Raw genomic sequence first — 23,202 nt, 5'->3', positions numbered from 1 at the left:
TGCATTCAGATGTCTGATCTTGTCATCTTAATTTGGCCCTTGAAACCACACCTTTCTGGTACACATGACCACAGTATAATTGAACTATTTTGTAGGTCACTGCAGTCTCTGACTTGCTTGAGAGACAGTCTTGTCTCATCATGCCTGAGAATATATTTATGCTCTGAAGCAGTAAAATAAATATTTTTGTATTTGATATACTTAGTATTTAATGATTTGCCATGGGGCATCAGGAAATCTCCGTGTTATCTGATGGTGCTTTTAGGAAAACCTGTATAAATTACAGCTTAGTCATCTCTTACAAACACCGAATTGTAGGAGTCAAACCTCATTATTTAGGGTTCAGCAGGTTTAGTTGTGCCATCATTACCCCACACATTCTGATGGTCTAGAGAGAGCTGCAGTGGGCTTGTGGTTTGTGTAGCTCTAGCAGTACAAGTCAATGTTTGATCAGACAGTGAGAAATGTTTTGTTGGCAGAGAAAGACCACAAAATAAAGATTTACTTAAAGAATAATTTGTTGCAGTAGCTTTAAATTTTGAAAGACAAATTGAACTGATTTTCTTGCAAGTTGTATCCTTAAGCAATTTCACTTACATATTTTTAAAACTTCACTATTGTCTGTTTCTTTATATGTTGTATCCCAGCATGCTGGGATATTAGGTGTAGATCCTCATAACATACACTGAGCTCATTTAGCCTGAGTGAAATAGTTCGCTAGTGTTTTCAGGAGTTGCAGCTGAAATGAGTAGGAGAATTCTCATCCTGAGGTTTGATATACATATTCCTATAGACATATCTGCTATCCATATGTTTGTTACATTTTTAGTAAACTTTAAATGTTTTTAAAGAAAACCAGAAGGCTTAGATGCTCCATGCAGTTGAAATGTTCATGTCTTTCTTGTTCTGCCTGCATCTCCTCAAAGAGACAGGCTTCTGCTGTAGGAAATACTGCCTGAATAGAGCCGGAATAGTAACACTGTACAGATAATTTCCATGTGTGGCTAAGCACTTGGACATTGACTTCCTGTGTGTCTTTACAATTGGATATCAAGATTTGAAAACTTGTTACTGTTATTTTTCTACAAGACCTGTTATTTCATTTGCAGCAATATTGATTGAGAACTAGTATGTAAAATCTTGTGGGTTTTTTATGTTACTCGTAATACTAGAAGTGCTCCAGCAGAGGGTGCTGGGTATTCTTAGTGAGAGATTGGGCCACGCAATAGCCTAAAACCATGGGTTTTTCTTTGAAACATTGGGTTTTTCTTTGAAAAAAGTACTCTTAAGTTTGAAAACCCCACTTGCAGTAAGTAGATGGTGTACTTGTTTCATTAGTCAGTAATGGTCTAAGAGTGTAGGGGAAAATGTTTATAATCATATAACTTGCATTTATGATTTGAGCTATTTACTTTTCTTGCCCAGTATTTAGTGTGGAATAACCTGGTGATTAAATATGGCTCATTTTGGTTATTCTATTTATGTTTTTGTTTTTCCTTTTTGTTTTCCTCTTAAGACTCAACACTAAAGCCTGCTATTATTGTAACTGTGAAAGTTTTGTTGTAAAGGATTGTATGTCATTCTCTTCTATTTTTATGTTAATCATTTAATAGTGAATTTTTTGTTTGTCATTTAAGTGAAACTTAAGTACCTATCCATTGCCAGTTTATACAGTTTCCACAGCTTTTGTGGTCATAGAGGAATGGCTTTGAGGGTGCTCTTTGTGTCTGAAATCGGATATTTTGCAAACTGATTATGTAGCAGAAGTCCTTGAGGGTAACAGGTGGTGTCCTCTGCTTTTTTTTTTCTCCTTCCCCCAGGTACCTTCATTCAAATAACATAGTTGTTGTACCTGAAGGTAAGTAATCTACCAGCTTACAATAACTGGCAGGAATAATAAAATATTCATTTTTCCTCTTTGAAGAGGCCTGTTTTTCCTTTATTTTCCCATAAAACATTAAATATTTTCATACAAACTTACCAGTGTAGCTCTTAGTTGATAATAACCTTGTTTATGCTATGTTAAATTCTTTTAATGAATTCCTAAATGCACCTAAATGCTGTTTGCTTCAGTTCTAATTGCGGAAAGTGAAAAGGCTAAATGGCACTTATCTACAGAAAAAAAAAATCCAAAGTGTCTTCTGCTTGCTATGCAGAATACGCTGCTGGTTTAGATCATGACAGATTTGAAACCTAAAGGATTAAGAATTTATACTAGTTTCTCTTCCTTGTCTTAATTGTAGAGTTATGTGCCTAACTTCAGGCAAGTACTTTAAACTCTTCCTGCATATATAAATTGGATAAACTCAAAGGAATGGAAAAAGTGATTTCGGAGCAGAATCATCCAAGGAGAATCTAGAAATGGCATTATTCTGTACATCACTTCTCCTTGCTGTCTCACTGACAGCTGCACTGTTTGTTGGGTAGATAAGCATTTTCACAAATTGTTATTCAGTTGTGAGACCTGCTTTAATATGACCAAATGTGCTTAGACGTAGGTGTTAGCTACTGTGGCTTTTTATCCTCTCATAGCCCTATTAAGATTTTAATATTACTGTTGGGTCACATCGGTGTTTTAATCTGTTCTCTCACAAGCCATTGGCTCCCTCGTTAAACTGCAGTTTCTAGACCTAAGTGATAATGCCCTCGAAATTGTGTGTCCAGAGATTGGCCGCCTGAGATCTCTACGTCACCTTCGCTTGGCCAACAACCAGCTGAAATACTTACCTGCAGGTAAGCACCAGTGTGTGAGGGATTACAGCAATGACAAAATCTGTTTGAACTTAATTTGCACACTGATCTGCTCTGGTTTATTCATATCTTACAGCTGAAGCATTGTACAACTTGCATTTAAAGACTAGGCAGGGATTGCCATTGTATGTATGGTACTAAATATACTCTGTAGTTAGAAAAAAAGCCTTGCAATATGTACTTGAGGTCAAGAAAAGGCCTGAAAAATGCTTCTGAAGTGGGAAAAGATGTGTCTATTTAACAGTCTTTGCTATTGTATCAGGAAAATATTGAACTTCCATGAGAACGCACAAAATGGCAATGACAACTGTCATTATGGGAAAACGATGTTTCTTCCAGTTTTCCAGAATATAACGGGTTCCAGTCTGTCCTTTCTTTCTTTTTTGCCCAACAGCCCTATTCTTGTATTTTCTATAAAGACACATGTCTGGTAGGTTTGCCTATGGCCGTTCTACCTCACTATGACAGTAAATAACAAATGTTTGTCTTGCTAGTTTAGAACTAAAAAGCACAATTTATTTCAAGTAAATGTGACACAAAGTCAGTAAAAGTTGGCCATAGGCAGATTTTGAATTATTTTATTTTTTGGCCTTCTAAATACTCTGATAAGCAGACATAACTGATTATTGTTCTTCCATGGCCCTTACATCTTTGCAGATGAGATGATGATGATGATGATTATTTTTAGATATTTTTAATTTGATTTTTTAGTATTTTTTTCTGTCATATTTGCATTTTCTGCGAAGATGACAAAATCTAAGGCCACCATTTCAAACAAGTAGTCTAACTTTAACAGGGTTAGCTATTGCCTCTAATTTTAACTAACTTCTCAGTGTAGCCTTCATGTGTTTGGAAATTCACATTGCTTGTTCTCAAGAAATATATTGCAGATGCTCCTTGAAGTTTTGGGTGCAGAAGTCTATCTGTCCTTTCCTTGTACTTTGCTAGGCATAATAAGCTTAGTAAGAACAAGTCAAAGGATGATTATGATTAGAAAGAAGGAAATTCATATGACTATGTAAATGCTCTGGAATGAAATTAGATAAACCTGTTAAACATTATGACCCAAGGCCAATAAAATTTCCATCAATTTTCAGATGTCCTACATTCAAAAGGAAGGAGTGACTTGAGTGTGCTTTATGTTCCTCAAAGATAATTTACCTTATGGTGCTGTACCATGAAAGAAAGACTTGTTCAAAGAAAAAGTGACACATTTTCTGCAAAACTTCACACATTAACTTTAAAAGGTTCCTAAAAAGACTTTCAAAAGGATAATTTACATTACTGAGGAGCTGATTTCGTGTCTACCACATTTGATTAGGAGCTGGTATCAGCTGCATAGGCACACTGCATTTAATTTCTCCTCAAGTTTACAGAATTCAGTACTGAGCAGTGTCCCTGCGCTCTTTTAGCTTTGCGTGCACAAGAATTTTGCATGCTTAGAAATAATACTACTGTTGCCTACTATTGAATAGGAGAATTCAGTGGTGTGTGGTCTTTCTGGTTTGCTGGTAGTGTACCATCAGTTCATACATATGCCATTACTGTCGTTACTAATCCTGTCTGTGCAGATGCTGTCACTATCAACATGATGGGATGTCATACAGCTTGAGTGTTGCCAGTCAGAAAGATTAGTCTTTCACTTACACTGGAGAGTTTGCCCACTGGAGAGTTAATCTACTGCATTGAGTGTTTCCTAAACACACCGCTTTCTGAAGAGGGCTTCCAAGCATATTTTCGTAGTTTTTCATTGTAGAATTGCAAAGAATTCAAAGATGACTTTATAACAAAATTTTTGAGTTTGAAAACTAAAACTTTTCATCTGCGAAAATAACTTATGTTCTACAGTTGAAAAAATAGAGCAAATTAGGAAGTTCTGAAAAATTCTATTACCCTTAATTACGTTGGTAGCTTGAATCTTCATAATAGTGTTAAATAGCTTTCTGTCAGGAAAGCTAGCAAAGTTAATAAAATGAGCTAGGATGGGGTGTGATTTTACTGCAGTACACGATTTTACTGTGTTAACTGCTTTCTTTACAGCACTGTTAGGGAAAGACAGCTCGTAATTGCTTTTAATTTATAATAAGTAACCATTTAAGATATAATTTAGTTTCTACCAGTGGAGCTTGTGCAGATTTTAAAGATCTGCATTAAAAAAAAATAGCTTTCAGGTATTAGGTGATGGTCATTTATGGAATAAACTTTTCAAAACTCATTTTCTTACAGATTTAGTCCCGCACATACCACACAAATGGCAGTGAACTGTTTATCACAGCAGAAAAGCCAAAAAGGCTGATTGCCATTCACCTTTTGTAACCAGATAGGCTAATTTGCAGCATAATGATGTCATCACATAAAAAGCTTACTTTAGAGTTGTGGCCTTGTGATTCCTCTTGTTTCTCCCTTCCCAGTGTCCGGTGTTACAAGTACCCTCAGTTTTTGTTGGAGCTGCATGGATATCTAGGAGTAGATAGTTATACTCTTAGTAATAGCCTTCATCAATTGTTAAAACAATGTCTTCATTACAGCTGCAGAACGGTTGGCAAATTTTGCCATTAAGTGTCTGAATACCCACACTTTTCTATTGAATTTGATATTTTAAGAGTGATTCTGTCGTATCTCAATTGTGATTAAGAACTGAAACAATGCAGTTAATAGCGTTGTGTGGATTCGTTATTCATTTTTAATGGTTTTGTTCCACAATTGTGCTCCTTTAAGTTCCGTTGTACTATTTAAGGTTTGCCTTATGGAAATCTAGCATGACTCTAATTTTAAAACAATTGAAATAGTGTGCATAATGAGGCCCTATGGAGATCTTCAGACTGATTATAGACAGTCTTCAGGCTCTAACAGAGGTTGTGCTTGTGCTGTGGTTTATTTTCAATGTGATGGGCAAGATTTTAGTCTCTAAGTACCTGTCTTCATAAAACTTGTGAGAATTTCATAATGAAGACCTCTCAGTTTCTCAGGTTTGATCATGATTTTCCAGCTACTTTTAGAAGTTACTTTAATGGGGGAGGTGCAGGAGAATAATGAAAATACATGGTGACAGCATCAATACATAAGCTTTTCTTCCCAAAGAAATCGGGCAATACAGGACTGATGAGGGGGAAAAGGGCATTAGGTGAAGCATAGAAATTGTGTTCCTTGGAGATTAGAAAGCACTTTCTGTGCTGTGGCACTCTTGTAGTGTTTAGCAAACACTACCAAATCAGCGTCACCCGTGGATAAAATCATGTACTTTGGCCTCAAGGCACTTTGTTTAATTGTGCATTACCACTGAAACAAAGGGACTTCCGTCAGGCAACATGAAGTTGTTGTGAGGATTGCTGAAAGATGACTAAGCTAAACTTGATGAGAAGGGAAAAAAATTGTCCAGAATAAGTATGTTGAAATTCAAATATAATGTAAAATGGCTGCAAGAAAATGCTTTGCGAAATTCTCTTGAAGTCGTGTTTTGAGGATACTCCGCAGAAGGTTAATAACGTGGATCGGCTTCTGCCTAATGCAGTCATCAGTGTCTAGATTCTGTGGTAATCAGAATGACTAACTGAGAAACTCTGTCTTTGAGAGGAGAGCTGATTAAAAGGGTTGCAGATAAGTGAGAGAATGAGATTGAATATTACAAAGTTCTCTTGAGCACTGTTTTTCATTGGAATGCACAGTGGGTTTTTTTGTTCTCCAAACTGTAAATCTCGTAACTTCTGTCTTGAACTAATTTCTTGGTTCTTTTATTTGGCTCTGCTATATGTAGTTCTTGAACATGAAGTCAGGTTTTGTGGAGTTTCCTACTATTAACTGTAGCACTTAAATAATTGATTTCTTGAGGGCCATTTGGAGATGCGTAATGCCAGGGATCTTTCTTGAAAAAAAATCTCAGAGTTGCAGCATAAAGAGAAGGTGGTTATTATTTCATACATGAGTTCATGTATAAGCTTGACTTAAAGTTGACATTACGTTTTCATAGTAGCTAAATTTTGTTTTGAGATTTTATTCAGCAGATTTGCCTCAATATAATGTAGAATTGTAGTTAATCCTATATGAGTGAGTTCAGTTGTCAGAAGTAAATGTTGAGTCTTCTCACTTATGAATGAGTAATTAGAAAGTTCCCCTTTGTTTCTGGTGTTTATAATGCATCTGATAGTCCAGCTCCTTTGCTTCTTAAGAAATTATTTTCTCGTCGTGTAAGATTACTGCATCATTTGCAAAAAATATCAATCCAGTGAGATGTACTGTAAGAATTATTCCTCAGAGTCCCACAGCCAAAGTTATCTCTCTGTTTTGTTGTGTTGACATTAAGGTTTGGTTTGACTTTAGCCTTGGAAACTTGATTTGAAGTGATGGCTCTTCACGTTTAAATTTTGGTCTTGTCGTTAGTGAATGCATGTTTTGACTACATAAGACTTTTTGGGTTATACTCGAAGTCAGACTTAAGTTTTGTGTTTGACAAGGATTAGTTTTTTTATTGCATATTACTTGAAAGATACTTCTCCTTAGAACTGGCAAGTTATAGCATCTTGTTCTAAGGTTTAATTAAAAATGAGGTTATGTTTACTCAGCACATGGTGGAGTTAATTATAGATTTACTAAAATGAAAGGCTTAATGTTTTGCCAAGTCAAGAGCAGAAGCTAAGTAATTAAACAAAGAATAGGGTATGGTTTATGATCCCAGCCCATCTTTTGGCAAAGTTCCTTTTAAGAATGGGGGAAAAAACCCTCTATCAGCAGTTGTCTGTACGTGGGGTAGACCGTTTCCTTTTGTGTTTGTAGTGGGGAGCTTTGAAAACCAAGAACTGAGTGCATTGAACAGGCCAAAAAATTAAAATGCAGTCAAATAATACTAAACTTCATGTAAAATGTGTGATGCTCTTTCTTATTTCTGTCAAGTTAAAGTGCAGGTGACTGGGTGGCATCAGCAGTTGCTGTTGCTGAAGCGGTGCACAGGATCTCTGCAGGAGGCAAAGACAGGTTGAGCAAATGCCCTTTCTTCCCCCAAATAGATGTGTAGCTTCCATTTCAAATTGGCATTTCTGTGTTGTCTCTTGTGACTTCTGTATACTGCATCCACTTGTTGGCATTTTGCTTCATTTAGGTAGAATGTGAAGGGAAATTTATTCTTCTGCCTTTGGTTTTTTAAAGGCAGTATTTAGGGGAGGTTAATAGCAATTATAGTAATTTCATTTCTGTTCAAATACTTTTCCTTTTTAAGGCGAATTGCTTTAGAAATATAGTCAGTTTAAGCCTCATTAAAATACATTTGTAGGCTTATAAAACTTCATCTTCAAAGCATTTGAGAAAGATCCTGTGAAGCTGATAAGGGAGTGTTATCCTCATTTTACAGAATGGAAAAAAAGTGTTTTTCACAGAAGTGCTTTGCTCCAGGCCACAGCAGGAGTCAGTGTTAGCCAGAAATAGAACTTGGGTGTTCCCATTCCATTTGTTAAGACCACACCTTTTTTTGAGGTTGATCATATTTAACATTGGGGAGGATTGAGTCTTTCCACCCATTATTAGGAAATTAATAATTATATCTCCATAATTAATAACCCTCTGAATTAATAGGAAATTAACAGCAGTAAGGTCAGGGAGGTTTTCTAACTGAAACAACTTGCAGTTGCAGAAGGCTGGAAGAGTTTATGAAGATGAATTTTGAAAAGTATAACTTGGTGATCCAGTATTTATCTCTTTCTTTTGCATAGGTGCTGACAAGAAGGGTTCAGTCGTTATTAAAGTTATAAATCAAACTATAATTGTTGGTTACTGCTTCATCTATTTATAGAGTAACCCTTGAAATGTTTATTGATTATTGCTAAGTCTGTTTTGCTTTGGAATTTGCTTTCCTAATTGGGGGCAAGAGAAGCTTTGAGACATGAAAACTGCATATTCATTTCTCTCACTTTTTTTAAGTTGCTATAAAGTACAATATCTGTATTTACTATTCATACCAGTATTTCACTGGTAAAGACTTCTTGAATGCCCAACTTAGTAATTCTGAACAGAGCTCACTATAAGGTATTTCAGTAAATTTTAATTAAAGGCATATAAACACAACTTCTTCCATGCCTCCTTTTCACAGTAGATTTCCACTGATCATAGGTACAGTATGCCAATAATTCTATTCTTATTCTAGACCCTGGCATTAAAATATGTAGTTTTAACTAATGTGTAAACTTGTGTTCTGTATTTTGATTTACAGCCTTCAAAACGGGGAGGAGTAAATTTGGCTTTTTTTTTTATGTTTGATTTTTGCTCCTATATTTCCCTTGTGCTTTTATTACTGTCTCTGATAAGAGTAAATTGCTTTGATACTTCAGTGCAAGCTTCTTTTATAATGGTTATGGCTTTAAGAGCAAAGGCACAAACTGATGCAGACCCTGTTCTTTTTTTCAGGCTTGGCATAACCTTAGTCCACTCTGCTTTCCTAATTTAGTAACATGGCTAAAAATACTCACGACGGGACAGGTTTGGTACGCCAGGCACCCATCCAGGAGTGTGGTGTTTTTAAGTAAAGGGACTTGTGGGGATTTGAGGAAAACATAGATTAGGTTTCATGAGCTTTGCACTCTGTAAGTACGTGGCTATTTAAAGGAGCATCGACTCCTAAATAAAAATCTTTTTATTATTATCATAATACGTTGTTTTCCTTGAAGGAGGTGAAGTTTTTCTTTGCACAGATCTGTAAAATATATGCTCTGTTTAATAATTCATTTCTAGATTAGGTTTACTGTGTGAAACCAAGAGTTCAGCATACTGGGTTTACATTAGCTCCTTGGTTCAACAGCAGAAAATACTTTTAAATCTGCATCAGTGCAGCACTTCCCCATGCTTGCTGTTACTGTGATGGGTTTTTTTCCCTTCAGAATTAAGAAGGCTGCAGTAATTTTGCTGTATTAATGTAGAAGCACAACAAAAATACGTGATGGTATCTTTAAGACATTCTTTGGATTTCTAGGAGGAAGGATTTGTACATGTTTTGCTCTTGTATAAATTCACAGCCTGTAAGGGCTGAAAGTTCTTACAAGAAAGATTCCCCTTATAACAGTCATAGCTGAAGAGTTAGGAACAAGATGGCAGTGTGGATGGTTCCTGATTGTCTCTGGACTTTGTGCCCCAACTAGAGCTGACCAAAGCGCAGGACAGGATATTGTATTCCTTAGCAGATTAGCTTTCATGCATGTCCAAACACAGGGGTACTTTTTCAGTTCAAGGATGTTTGTTGTATGAGATTTTATAACGGAGATTACTTTGCTCAAACATTTGGTTTGGGTTAAGTTCTCAGGAGGACTGCTAGTACTTCTGAGTACTTTAAATTTATGGGGAGGGAAGTGAAGACAGAGAATAGAAAAATTCCATTAAATTCCTGGAAATTTTCATTAACTGAAGCTTTTCCTGTGTACCCTCACCTGTGTAGTGTGTCAGGATGAGTCATCTGTGTATACAGAACTGCTCACTATTCTCTTTGTGTCTGCTTTTCCCTTCTTACAGTTGTTTTTTAACACCTCCCACTGTTGAGGGGCATTTAAAAGCCTCTTTGTTATTACTGTGCAATGTTTTCTCGTGTACCATGGAAGCTTCATAATGACACTCGATACTGGTAGCAAAAATAGTATAAACGTATAGTCGGAAAAATTCAGGAGCTATATTTTAAGCTTATAGTGTTCTTCTAATGTATGTTTTTGTTCCAAAACTCCCAGATAGGCTTCAATGGGGCATCCTGGAACTCTAACGTTTCCCGTAACTGCCGCAGAAATGACGTTAAGAAACAAAAACCCCAACAAAACTATCTCTTTCAACAATGGCCTGTGGTATTCCTCATTCTGGCGTTGCACAGCAGGTTCTCAAAAATGCATGTGCTAAGTATGTATGTGTTGTAATTCATTAATCTGAAAACTAATAGGAAACAGTTGGAAGAAGCCATCAATGTCTTTGTAACATTTAAATTACATATTCAAATACTGCTTTGTGTACTCGGCTTATTGGACTAGAAAATTCCATCTTAAAATTTACTACTCTCATTTAGCACGATCACTGGGAAAAGTATTTGGAAATTAAGCTGTTTTAATGAGCATGTTTTTACTTAAATGGAACTGTGATATGGTTCAGTGCGTTGTATTTCCAAGTGCCTGCAATTGTATAAAACATAGATCTTAAAAACAACTGCTGTGATTATGTATCTGGAAAAGTGATCAGGGACAAACTGAAACTAACATTGAGGTTTCATGTCAGTAGATTGAAGGCTAAAATCCTGTTGAAGCAAAATCCTAATGACCAGGCGTTTGAGTTCTCTAATACTAGTGTTACATTTTTGAGTGACTTAAATATTGTAACATAACTTTAGTGGTTTTTCTTATGTATTTTAGCAAGATGATCATGATTTTGAATCAGTCACGCTTTTTTCTTTGGTCCCTCCTCTGTTTTTGGTGATGCTTTAATTTGAAAAAGTCTCTGTCTGAAGTTTGACTGTACTTAAAACATGAACAGTGTGCTCATGTACTTACTGAGTTTGTTACTAGATCTAAGAGTGTCTGAGAGTAGAGTTGGTACATCAGCACTTAAGTCCAGGTTGATTTCATTTGGATTCTTTGTATGGACTGGACAAAAGGTGACCTGTAAAGGTTCCCTTTTTATGTGATAATTCTTACTGGGCACAGAGTCTTAACGAATGTTACGGTGTCTGGAAAGAGACATCTTAGAATGACACCACATGGAGTTCTAATCGCTAAAATACCTTTTTATTATGCTGTAGGATCAACATGTTTTAGAGGGCACAACTGTCAATGCAAAGCTGCCTGTTGCCCAGTACCTTTATTTTCAGTTTTTATTTTCTGAAGCATCAAAATTCCAGTTTCCTGTGGTTTTAGTACTTAGAAAACTAGTTTCTGAGAATGGGCCAGTGTTGCCACTTGTTCCCTGCTGTTCTGTGTGAGATGCTTGTGAAAGTTACCATGCATCAAACTTGGAAAATCTGGCCCTGCCAGCCCCATAGTTCTCTCCCACTCGGTTCCTTTCTTTCTCTGAAATGGAGTTATGAAGAAAGCTGGGGAGGTGTAGGTGAAATCAGGATGGAGCAGAGAAGAGCCAAGCTAATTATTACCAGTGGTACTCTCAAGCCTGTTGTGCTTCTGGCTTTGCAGTACTCCCTTGTGAAAAGCAAAATCTTTGCAGGAACACGTATGTTTTCTAAGCTCTGGGCCATGGGCTTTCCCCCTGGTAGCCGTCCCCCGCAAGGGCTTTTTAGATAGGAGATAAAGGAGCTGTGCCAAGATAAAGGAGTTGGAGTGCTGCTTCTAATGGTGAGGTACTTGGACGATTTGTGCATTCCTGAGAGTATGGGAGCAGATTTAACTGGATTCTCTATTGTTAAGAGATTTGGTACTGCCTCTTGAATCCTGGCTCCTTCCTCAGATTTGCAGTCCTTGATTTCTCAAGGCACTAAGCCTTGTTTCTCCAGGGGTTTTCCTCTTGTCTGTGGGGGGCAGGCAGGAATTTTAAAGATACTGAGAGTGCTTCAAGTAATCATGACAAGCATTCATCTGAAGCTTAAAACTCAACAGAGATGTTGGAGACCTTAATTATAATTGTAGAAGCATGGTAGTTATGTTGTATGTTTGGATGCCCTTTTATTAAATAAGGAGTCTTAAGTACAGCTCGTTTCAACACAGTTCATTAAACATGAAATTGCAAAATATTTTTCTAGTAAACTCAATTTGAGATTTCTTGGTAAATTGCTAAAATACAGATTATAAGTCTTGCATGTCCAAGTCACTTCCAAGCTTTGCTTTAGGAAATCACCCAGTCACATGCAAAATATTAAACAGAAGAGAATTTTAAATGAAATATTGTTTTCAGTCCTAGAGTGAGAAGAGGTCTTGAGAGGATGATAAAATCAGTAACAGGGTGATGTGGAAATGCTACTACCATACACAGTTCATACAGTTACATACAAAGTATTCTTCCAAACATCTGGTGGAAGAAATGACAACCTGAAGTTTCTAGGGTATTCCATCAGGGAACAGAGCCCTGATGGAATTAATCTACCCCACTCCACTCCTGCAATCACGAGAGCTGCCACTTGGGAACAGGGCTTCTGAAAGAACGTCTCTTGACCTTTGAATATACTCCCAATGACATGCTGAGCCGGAGGCCACAAGACAAAAGTGGGAAGTTTATGCAGCAGTATATAACTTTAAAGAACATTAAATTGTCATTGCTGCTTTGATCAGTGATAGAGTATACTTTGATAAAACTCAGATAAAGGGCTTCAGGCTGTAGCATCAAAACAATGCATTCTGTTTCTTTTAGTTTGAAAAATGTATTTCTACAGTCTGTTTTTAAGAAGTGGAATGTGCTTGTGAGAACTGATTAGACCTGGCACACAGACTTAACTAATGAAGGTCAAACAGAATTATTTGGAGATTTTTTACATTTTGATTGTTTGAAAACTTGGGTTTGAGATTTATGGAGAGGACACGCAGTGGCACAGTTATATACCACAGAAATAGCTCTGGAAGTGGCTGCATTGTGTTTGAATTCAGTAATGATTCCATTTGTGGTATTTGTTTTATGTGAGCTTATTGACTGCATAGCAGAGGAGAGGAAAAAGTGGAGGGTCTTTAGTTGCTTTTGGTCAGTCTTATTCCTGTAGATTTGAATATAAGATGTAGAAAAGCAAGACTATGAAATTTAATTTCTTAGGTATGTGTTACAGTCTTGCTCTGAGTGTTTGAAGGTTAGTTTATAAATCTATCTGCAAATCCATAAAGACTATAAAAATTAACATTGCTAATTGCTTTAATTTTATGTATTACCTGTGTGGCCTTAAAGCTCTACAGATCATTGCTCCATTAATAGGTCTAGTAAATCCTCCCCACCCCTCAAATTCTTGGTGGCATCTCTGGTAATCTTCATAACTAAGAAGGCGCAAGGCTTTGTTGCTTGTCTGGCAACTGTCTTCAGTACTGCTAAAAATGAATGTAATCACTTTTGTATTTATTGCAATAGAGTGTTTTCATCTCTGTTAAGATATTGTGGGGATTTTTCTTTTGTTTGCTTTTGTGATTTAAATAAGAAAAAAAAGGAATCTTCAGCATTTTTCAACTTTATTCTTAGATTAAAAAAAGAAAACCCACATTAAAATAAAAATCAAATAACTTTTTTAAGATGTTGTTCCCCTCATTTTGGAAGTTATTCCCTCAACATTCTGAATCCTCTACTGAGAGCACAGCAAAGCCTCTTCTTTGGAATTTGATACAGGGGTTTTTCCATGTTATGGCTGGCAACAGTCACGTTCTGAGCAACACACCTTTAGGCTCTCATGAGGTGGATTCTCCTTCTTGCGCAACGCATGTATTAGCCTGTCTTTACTGTGAGAGGCAGAATATGGAACTTCTAGTAAGTCTCCTCCCTTTGACTGTTCTTACAAAAAAACATCACTTATTATTGAGAGTTAACATATTCCAAGAAATGAACCTGAACTTGAGTTGTCATACAGTGCCTAGTATCAAACTAGCCCCCTAAGTAAGGGAATTGCAGAAGAAGTTGTTTTCTAAGTCATCTGTCAGCACTGAATTCTTCTGCTGATGATGCTGATAGTAAAGATCTGACTTTACTGAGTGCCTGGTTCAAGACACATGTGATGTATATGAAGTTCACTTCTGAAACTTCAGAACAGATGCTCTTTAAAATACTTGTAAAAGTCTTTGTTTTAGAGCTGTTACCCAAAAGTAAAACTGATCTTAAAGGGATGCTCAGGGCCTCTCTCATAAACATTTCCCAAAAGCTGTTCACATGGGTGAAGACAGATGTGTATTGACAAGGTCAGGGCTAAACCTCTGAGATGGAGAGTTGGATATATGCTGAGAAAGGTGTTTCACATACAAATGGTGTTTGTGTTCCTGTAGTATGAAAGCTTCCTTAATAGGGACAATCTGTTCAGTAGTGTTTAGTCAGGCTTTCAAAGGAGCTCAGCTTTGAACAGATATTAAACTGCAGGTCTTTTTTCTCTGAAATTTTTCATCAGTTTGTAAATGTGTGAAAAAGGAAATGGTAATAGTGGCTGCTTTGCAAATTCCAGGGTTACATTAGAAATGCCTTCCTGGTTTCAGTGTGGTGTACTGCCCAAGGGCTCTCACTTTGTTTTGCTGCACTGACTTATTTCAGGAGGGTCCTAAGCAAAGACCAAGTAAGCTGTACAAGCAAGATCAGCTTTCAGAAGGATTATGTCCTACTTTTACAAATATTGTTTTAAAATAAATGGTGAAAAATGCAGTTCACTCTATCCTTCCCAACTATCACAAGGTTGGTAAAAGTTAAACAGATTGCATCTGCTCCGACAGCACATGACTGCAGACTTGTTCATGAAATTCAGTAGTTGTTCATAAAACCTATTCAACTTTTTAGTTTTCAGCAGAAAGTTACCTGTTAACTAAACTAAAGTAACTTGCTACTCATTTTTCATGTAGAAACTCTTGTTAATTTGAAATTTTCAAGTTTCTTTTTTGTTGTTGCACCAAATTAACATTTGTGACAGGAAAAAATCAGTTCTTGAAGTTGAGTTTTTGTAAGTTTTAGGATTGAGTGTTAAAACTTAATTTGTTTTCCCCTTAAACTCTCTAGGTCTTTATAAATGAAGCTATGAATGTAATTTGTCTTTCTGGATCCCTTGTTTTTCTTTAGCTAAGCTCTCTGTAGGTTGGGTGCAGTGATTAGCTGTATTAACGGGTAGTTGATTTTACTTGTGCACTAAGCAAATGCAATTTACTAGTGGGATGTGAGTGCTCAGGGAAGCTTGAGAAGAAAATCAGTCTTTGAAGGTGAACCAGCACTAATTGTTAGTGCTGTGCAATGGAAGAATTTTATAATGCATTGATTTCCATTTTGACCTTGCAGGCCAAGTATTATTTTCATTCATACCACCATTGTGAAAGAGTTAAAATACTGCATGTTATCGACATCCTTGATTTTACTCAGCTAGTCGATTAAATAAATTGAGGCAAAATAAAATGCATCATTTACTGACACTAAATCTAAATGGGAAAAGCCTTTAAAGAGAATGCATAGAACTGGAGCTATTATATGAGATTAACTTTCCTGTGGTTCATGTCACAAACACAAAGTTTGATACCTTTATTTCAGTTATCTTCGTTTTATTGCAGTGGCATTTAAAATAAAGACCTGTTTTTACCTTAGTATTGTCCAAATCTGCATTAATTTCTCATTCCTTATGGAAGACACTCATAGGGAGCGACTGCAAGTGTACTCTAGTTGGTAATTATTTAATGTTTGAGAGCTTTATGGACTAAGACTACTTATTTGTGTAGCTAGAGGAATGCAGTTCACAATAGCTGAGTGTGGAGGGTTGAAGTATAATTGCAAGCCTCACTTGTCTACTTGATGCTGATTTGAAACGCTAAGCAGCAGTATCTTCCACTGATGAAGATAAGGCTTGCGGTTGCTTTCAGCATTTTGAAAATCAGGACATTGTCGTTGTTTGGAATCAGATGTCTTATTTCTTTTGTGGTAATCTTAGTTAGAAATTGTTAGTAGTTGGTCCATACCATTTTCTCAATAACAGATTATAGTAGCTCAGTAGAACATCATAGTAACTCCTGCCTGCCCTTCTCCACTGGTGAACTGGCCAGTCTGCTGAGTTGCCACACAGACAAGCTGAGCAAGTGAGGAGGAGCAAGAGAAGCTCCTCTTACTGTTCCTAGTAGATCTGGATCCAGAGTTTTCATTTGAGGAAGATGCACCTCTATTATAATGGGAATATTTCCTGTGACTGTTTAACCACTCCCTCCCCTGTAATTACTGCTGCAATTTGTAGTAACTTCCAGTAGCCTGGAAGAACTTTACTTCAGTTAAGACATTAGCATTCCTTTGAAAAACAAATATTGTGACTCCACTGCCATAAGCATGGTTCCAAACTAAAGCTCTTCCTTTGATTCGTTTTCTTTCCCCCCATCCCACTCAATCTTATGGCTGCATTTTTTTTTTGCTACAAAGGCAGTTTACCTTCAGGGAAGAGGATTCTTTGGTATCTTCCAAAAGTAATCTAAACGAGCATAATTTGGCTTGATACAGTGCAATACTTTTCCACTGGAAGATGAAAATCTAACATAGACCTATTGCTTTTATAATACATTTAGTTACTTCTTGGACAGGAGGGAAAAAAAAGCCCCACTAACCACAAGAGGAGGAAAAAAATATGTGCCTGTTTCGAGTTGGTTGGAAACAGTTGATAGCAACAGTCACAACAGATAGGTCTTTGCTTGGATTATTTAGACGCTAGTGTAGTAATGGGTTAGAAGCTACTGATCTGTGTCAGAGAGCCCAGTCTGTTGTGTTGATCTGAAGTTTTTTCCTTTGAAGAAGAAGAAAGGAAAAAGCTGTCCTAGAATTTATAGCCATGACTGGCCCTGTCTCTGTGGCTTCCTGAATTATCCTTAATCTCTCTTTAGGATGCTCATTATTTGCCTTAGTTTTAGGTGGTTTCGTCAAGGCAGGGCAGTTAAGTAGCCATCTGTAGCTGGCCAGCATCTTCAGTTTCGATAATTAGCTCCTTTGTTTTATGCCCTAAGTTCTTCTGGAAAGTTTTCTTTTCCCCCTTTCCATGTATTGATATTAGTGCACAGTGAATTATAGATGATGTGCAGCAGTGAAGATAGTAAGACACAAACAAAACAAGAGAAACATAACAGGTCTCATGCTTTATTCATGTCACGTTTGTTTATGTTCATACCACCCAGGAACACCCAGAAAAAGGAAAACAGCTGCTCCTCAAAGGAAAGACTACAGTAAAACCACATCACTTCCTAAATAAGAGACTTTCTGTAAGGTGGTAGCAGAATTTTCCATGCAGTATACTTGACAAGTACCATTCTTTCTCGTCACACTTCATTTTGGCTCTTCCATCCAAAATCTGGGATATTTAATAAAACCATAGAATAATAGTAATATATGAATTTCCCATCTATTACCTATTTGTGTAGCAATAGTACCTTGCTGTGGGGCAGTAAAGTACTAGGCAGAGTACACTAGAACAAAATGAAAGGGTAGGTTGTCTTCCAAAAACAACCAACCAAACAAATAAAACCCCCTACCCAGCCCCCAGCAAACCTAATGTTTCATGGCCTTGAGTTACCTTTGTGCATAAACAAGTTTTTCCCTCCCCATCCCTCTTGCCCTTTCACCCACCTTTTCCGCTTTGCTGCTGTATGCTCATTTCTGGTATTTTTATCATCTGATTTGTTCTAACGGATCTCATTGAGACCATCAAATTATGGAAGAAAATGGAATTCCAAACCTACATTTAGGGGAAATACAGAGTACAGCCTAATAACCACTGTGGATCTCTGCTCCCTGGTGCTTCAGTGCTGATGCTGGGGAAGGCACAGCGTGCTGGACCCATGAAATACAGAGGCTGCCAGTTTTGTTAATCGATGTTAAATTGTGGTAGAAGTTGGGGAACCACTGACCTTTCGAAGAGCCTGCCATAATGAGACCCTCATGCCTTATGCCTGTTTTCAGCCATTTTTAGCTGAACTGAAATTACTATTTAGCAAGTTTGGGCTTTAGAAAGCCACTTTTATCACCTTTGCTTGCGAATGATGGTACAAAATAAATAAGGTTTGCAACTAAGTTTGCATGTGACATTTAGCAAGATTGAGGAAAAAAGTACCCTGTTTGGGTATGTTTAGTAAAAGTATGTATTTTTCACTTGCTTCTGGGTTTTGTTTGCTACTTAAGTACTTTAAAGAAGGGTCAATATAGTTTATGGCTGAAGTACGTGAAACAGAATTGGGAACATACTGGAGGGGTGTTACTTACATGAGAGCATACATTCACAAAGGCAATCCTGCTCCAGAAAAATCTTTAACCTTGTTCTTTCCAGCCAGCATATTTGTCTGAAATTCAGTCATAAGTATTGCTTTGAAAGTAATAGATTCAGGTTTGATCAGTTGGGATAGAGCCTTCCCATCCCCCTCTAGAATCTTTATGGGTTTGAACTCATATTCAGCACCTTATTTACAAGCAGGTTATGCATAAAATAGTTGCTGCAGTATCGCAACATCTCTTCTAGCTCCTCTTCTTTATTTCTTAAAATATGAGCAAATATTGGCCTACATAGGAAAAAATCATCTTCAGGTCTGTTAGGGTGGAGAAGCAGAACATTTTTCAAGCTCTCTCACAATACAGTAAAAGATCTTCATACAGCAGTGTCAAAATGTAAATGTGATTCAATTTGCCTCCCCCTTTCTTTGTCCTTATATCTAATGATGCCAATTTTCAGTTATGGTCCAACTTTCTTGTTTGAAAATGGCACAGGTCTATCATAAGTGCCAATTTGTGCTAGAAAATTTAATTTTTATAGGCTATGAAATGTGAGCTGCGTGGTAGGACAGTAAATGTAATGTAATAGATAATAGGCTATTTAATTTGTTTTAACCACCTTAAAATCTATTTAAGTCCTCCTGAGACATCCCAGAGCAGATCTAAAGGAGATCTTTTCCATCAAGCTCTTAGCAATTTCAACTTATATTTCCTGTCCATCACAGTTTTAAATTGATACTAGTATCATAATACATGCCTGTGAATTTGAGTAGACTTGCATTTTTTTTCCACATGGGACAGGTAATAAGCTTTGCAAGTGTGAAAGACTTCAAACACCTCTTATTCACCATTGCTTAGTTTTACAGGTCTAATAGGAAAATGTGTTTTGTTCTCAGGTTCGTGGAAATTGATTAAAACAGTACTGCATGGTGAAGCATGGTAGCCACTTTTAGCACCTTCTATTCCTTTCCTGACACAACCAGCTTTCTTTTTCGTATGTTCCAAAGATTTTCAGTACAGATTAGATTCTGCAGCCTTGGAACAGCAGCATGTTGCTGGCATTGCAGAGTGTGTAGCAGGCAGGAGAGGATTGCCTCCAAGTTAGAACTCTTTGGTAACCAGGGTTTTAGGTGGAAGGGTTTGTATGTTAATAGCAAGACCATCATTATTGCTTGCAATACAAAGGTGTATTAACATACTTCCTTGCTCCTAATAAAATGCTGGCCATGTATAGAAATTACCTTATTTTCACTGGTGGCTCACTACCCTTAAATAGTGAACAACTATACCCAGTCCTTTGTTTCCTTTGTTGTCGCAAGCAGAGACTGGACTTGCAGCACCTCTTATCATGCTTATTTTCTGTTATTTTTCATTCAATCACTTAAGTTTAAAAGTTCTTTCTCTTCTTCCTGTATGATAATTTGGTTCTCTACCACATTACCAGTACTTTAAATGCAAGATAAATCAGTATAACATGATTTACATCTGGAAAGATCCAGGTTGCACTTGCGTTGCGCTTTCTATTTATGTTGTAGTCATTGGTTACTCTTGGTTGCATTCCCGTTAGAACAGTTGTCATAAGGTACTGAAGAGCACTGAGTTCACATTAACAGGGCTGTTTTCAACACAGATTCTACATTTCTTCTCCAGCCCTAGGCTGCTATCCCAGAAAATGTCCTATTCATTGAGAATCCTCGTGCCTGAGTTTGCAGTTTTGATATATAACCCATTTTTTCAGTGTTCTGGGATGGAAATTTTTAAAGCAGCCTCATTTCATTTTAGTAATGGATGTGGTAATTTTCAGTGCTTTGTCCTTGTTCCCATGAGGTATTCTGTCTTTGTCCTCATACGCAGCATTATTTTGACAGGAAAAAATGATGCAAAAAGCTAATTTAATATTTGGTCTGTCCTCTTCATTTCTACTCCTTGTTGACACCCGTTCTTCATTTCTTGCTCTTTATTTCTTGTTGAGAAACCTTTTGTTTGTCTGCAAGTTCCCATTTTCCTGGCCTCCTGGCAGTTTTCATTTAACTCTGCAGCCTGACCTCTAAGCACTAGCTCTCTTTGCTCATCAGTCCCTTTTTCCATTCCTTGTAGGTTCTCTGCTTTCTCTTAATACCCTGCTTTGAGGTGCATTCTCATGCAGGTAGGTCTGTAGCCCTTTCCTTTCCCCTTTTTTCTTTTACTTGTATGGAAAGACCCAGAGAGTGTTTGATTTTAAAGTAAGTCCATGCCTTCCATACACTCAAATCCAATCGTGTATGTGTTTCATATATCTTTGGATGAAATCTGGGGTTATGGCCCATCAGGGAAAGAAGGGATTGCTCTTGAAACATTAAGAAGACTGTTAGTTATTTTGGAGTCATGCAGCTGGTGAGGCCTGTACCCCCTGAAGGTTAAGGAAGTTTGACTTGCCTTTGGCAATTGCTGTATGTTGTATAGGCTGCTTACTTCCAGATGGCTGCTTTTTCCTTCATGTAAAAACCATGGAATTAATTTTTAAAAGTGGCATTTAAACCACCTGAATCAGAAATAGTTTTTTCCTGGTGCTCGGGGTGTCTGCACAAACACAATGTTTTGTCAGAAGGTCAGTCATTTTGGAAATTTCCTGGAATTCTTTCAAGGTTTCATTTTTTTTTGTTATTTTTTTTGTTAAGTATGCTGATGTTTCATTTCTGTTTGTGTTGAGACACGGACCTGTTTGACAGTTTTCTTTTGGCAACCCAAAGGCATAAGAGGACAGTTCATTGTCCCTTTCTCCAAACGCTTGTGAAAGCTATTACAGTGAATGCAAAGGCTGCTCTTTGGAGTCATGGTAATCACTTCTGAATCTTCATATTATCAAGGATGAGAAAGATAGAACTAATTTTTCAAGCTCTGGCAGTTTTGGAATATAGCCTGAAGTGGTTTTGTGTACATCTGTGTCACTGAAACTGCCTTCAGAAGGCTGTAGGAGGACTTGGGGTATAAGCCTGCATTTAAGTTTGTGAGGTAAGGTTGTGTGTGGATTTACAGTCTGTCAGCCGCTCCATGTGTACTGTGCCATGAACATGTTTGTACCATATGGTAAAGCCACAGAATTGCCCAGCTAGATGTGAAGGCAGTAATCTGTGCATATGGACACAGCTGAAACATTTGGGTCCAAGAACCGGCACAGGAACTTCACATTTGGACTCTGTCTGTGCTTCCACAAATCCAGGTCGTTCCAAGTTGGGGGTTTAGCAGAGCTACTGAGCATTTTGTTTCTGGCTTCTGATCCCAGAATGGGGCTCAGTGCTCTGCCGTGTTGATTTTGATAGTGTTAATCCTAGAGTTAATAGAAATTTTACATTACACATTTATGAATTTCATTTAAATCTAGCAGGGACTCCTTAATGTGGTTCAGTGGTGATGTATAATGCTTGTCTGTTACCCTTGGGTGCATGGGGGCTATATGAATAAAAGTTCCTTTTTCCTCAGTTCTTTTTATTTGGGAATAGCTGTTTTCTTTTCTGGGTCTGCCCAAAATTTCCAAAGTCCACCCCTCATATGTGTCTTAGGGCTTGATGAGGTGATAGCAAGAGAGAGATTTGTAAGTCTTTCAGTCTGTTTGTTAGCCAAGGCATCCCTCAGTATTTATGTTGCAAGATTATTAAGGCATGGATAACAGTATTTAGTACTGAAAGCTTGAAAAACTTAATAATGGACTGTTTATGTTTTGTGTTATTCCTCTTTATGGTTTTCCTTTGCTTTAATGAGATGGAAGGTAATTTACTGTCATTAGCAAATGTCTGAGCATGTTCTTCAAAATGAGTTTTCAGCACTATGGTGGGGAGTCTGAGGGTTATATCTGTAATCTGATGGCACTTTGGTTGACTTTCTAACTTCATCATGGGTCGGTGGGTGTTTCTGTAACATGTGGCACTATGCTGAAAGTGGATGTTTACATCTGGTATGCATTGGAAGATTAAGGTAGAGAGGATGAAGTTTTAGGCAAGTATGTGTTTTTTGGATGAAGGATAAAGTGAGAATACTTTTATTTCCTCTTAGATTTAAAACATATCGTTCTAGCAATGCCTTTGAAACTCTGCCAGCTTTGCCAACCGTAACATTTATGGCATTTTGGACCTAAACTGAACTAGAAAACTGTTTTTAGTGGCAGAGAAAAAGGTTAGTGCATGAAAATAGCTAGCCCTGTTATTGACTGCATGTGGTCAGTGGTTTGGCTGTGTGTAGGTGGCTCTTCCTGTCACTGTTTTCAAGCATAAGCTTTTGTGATGAATATAAAACTCTTTCAAAATGAGTTCTACTGCAGTTCTTTTGCACAGTAGTCTTTTGCTATTCAGTAGTGCTTATTTTGCTTTTGCCATTTATATTCAATTTTGTACTAAAAAACAAAAACCAAAGTGGCTTTTTAAATAAAGCTTATGATTCCTGTTGACATCAGAATCAAGAGGTTTGAAGAATGTGGTCCTCTGTGCATAGCAGCTGCTTCTGTCAGTAATATTTTATACTGTGTTGTTGAGTCTCTATTGTAATTAATGCTGGGATTGTTTGCAGTGGGCAGAAGCTCCCTTTTAAATGTGCACACGCATCTTGTTTAATTAGGACGTCTGTGTAAACACTGAATTATAACTTCCC

The 23,202-nt window shown here is 37.2% G+C and overlaps 1 protein-coding gene across 5 annotated transcripts in view; it reads left to right on the top strand.

Moving 5' to 3' along the window:
* LRRC28 (leucine rich repeat containing 28) overlaps positions 1-23,202 on the top strand; it is a 52,859-nt gene that overhangs the window by 7,886 nt on the left and 21,771 nt on the right. Inside the window, exons 4-5 of one of the 5 annotated variants that reach the window (XM_061446683.1) lie at positions 1,821-1,858; positions 2,596-2,733. The exons of 1 other annotated variant lie outside the window; for it this stretch is intronic. In XM_061446683.1, coding sequence (XP_061302667.1) covers positions 1,821-1,858; positions 2,596-2,733 — 176 coding nt within the window. Of the gene's footprint in view, positions 1-1,820; positions 1,859-2,595; positions 2,734-13,964; positions 14,143-20,700; positions 20,729-23,202 lie in introns of those variants that run through there. 3 more of the 5 variants (XM_061446685.1, XM_061446686.1, XM_061446684.1) reach the window with 3 other exon arrangements.

The sequence above is a fragment of the Pezoporus flaviventris genome, unplaced genomic scaffold (assembly GCF_033815535.1).
Source record: "Pezoporus flaviventris isolate CSIRO_AGI_PZ_B2104156 unplaced genomic scaffold, CSIRO_AGI_Pfla_v1 ptg000006l, whole genome shotgun sequence".
Classification (NCBI taxonomy): Eukaryota; Metazoa; Chordata; class Aves; order Psittaciformes; family Psittacidae; genus Pezoporus; species Pezoporus flaviventris.
Note: the sequence above shows the minus strand (reverse complement) of the source record. Positions and strands in the feature narration are given on the sequence as shown.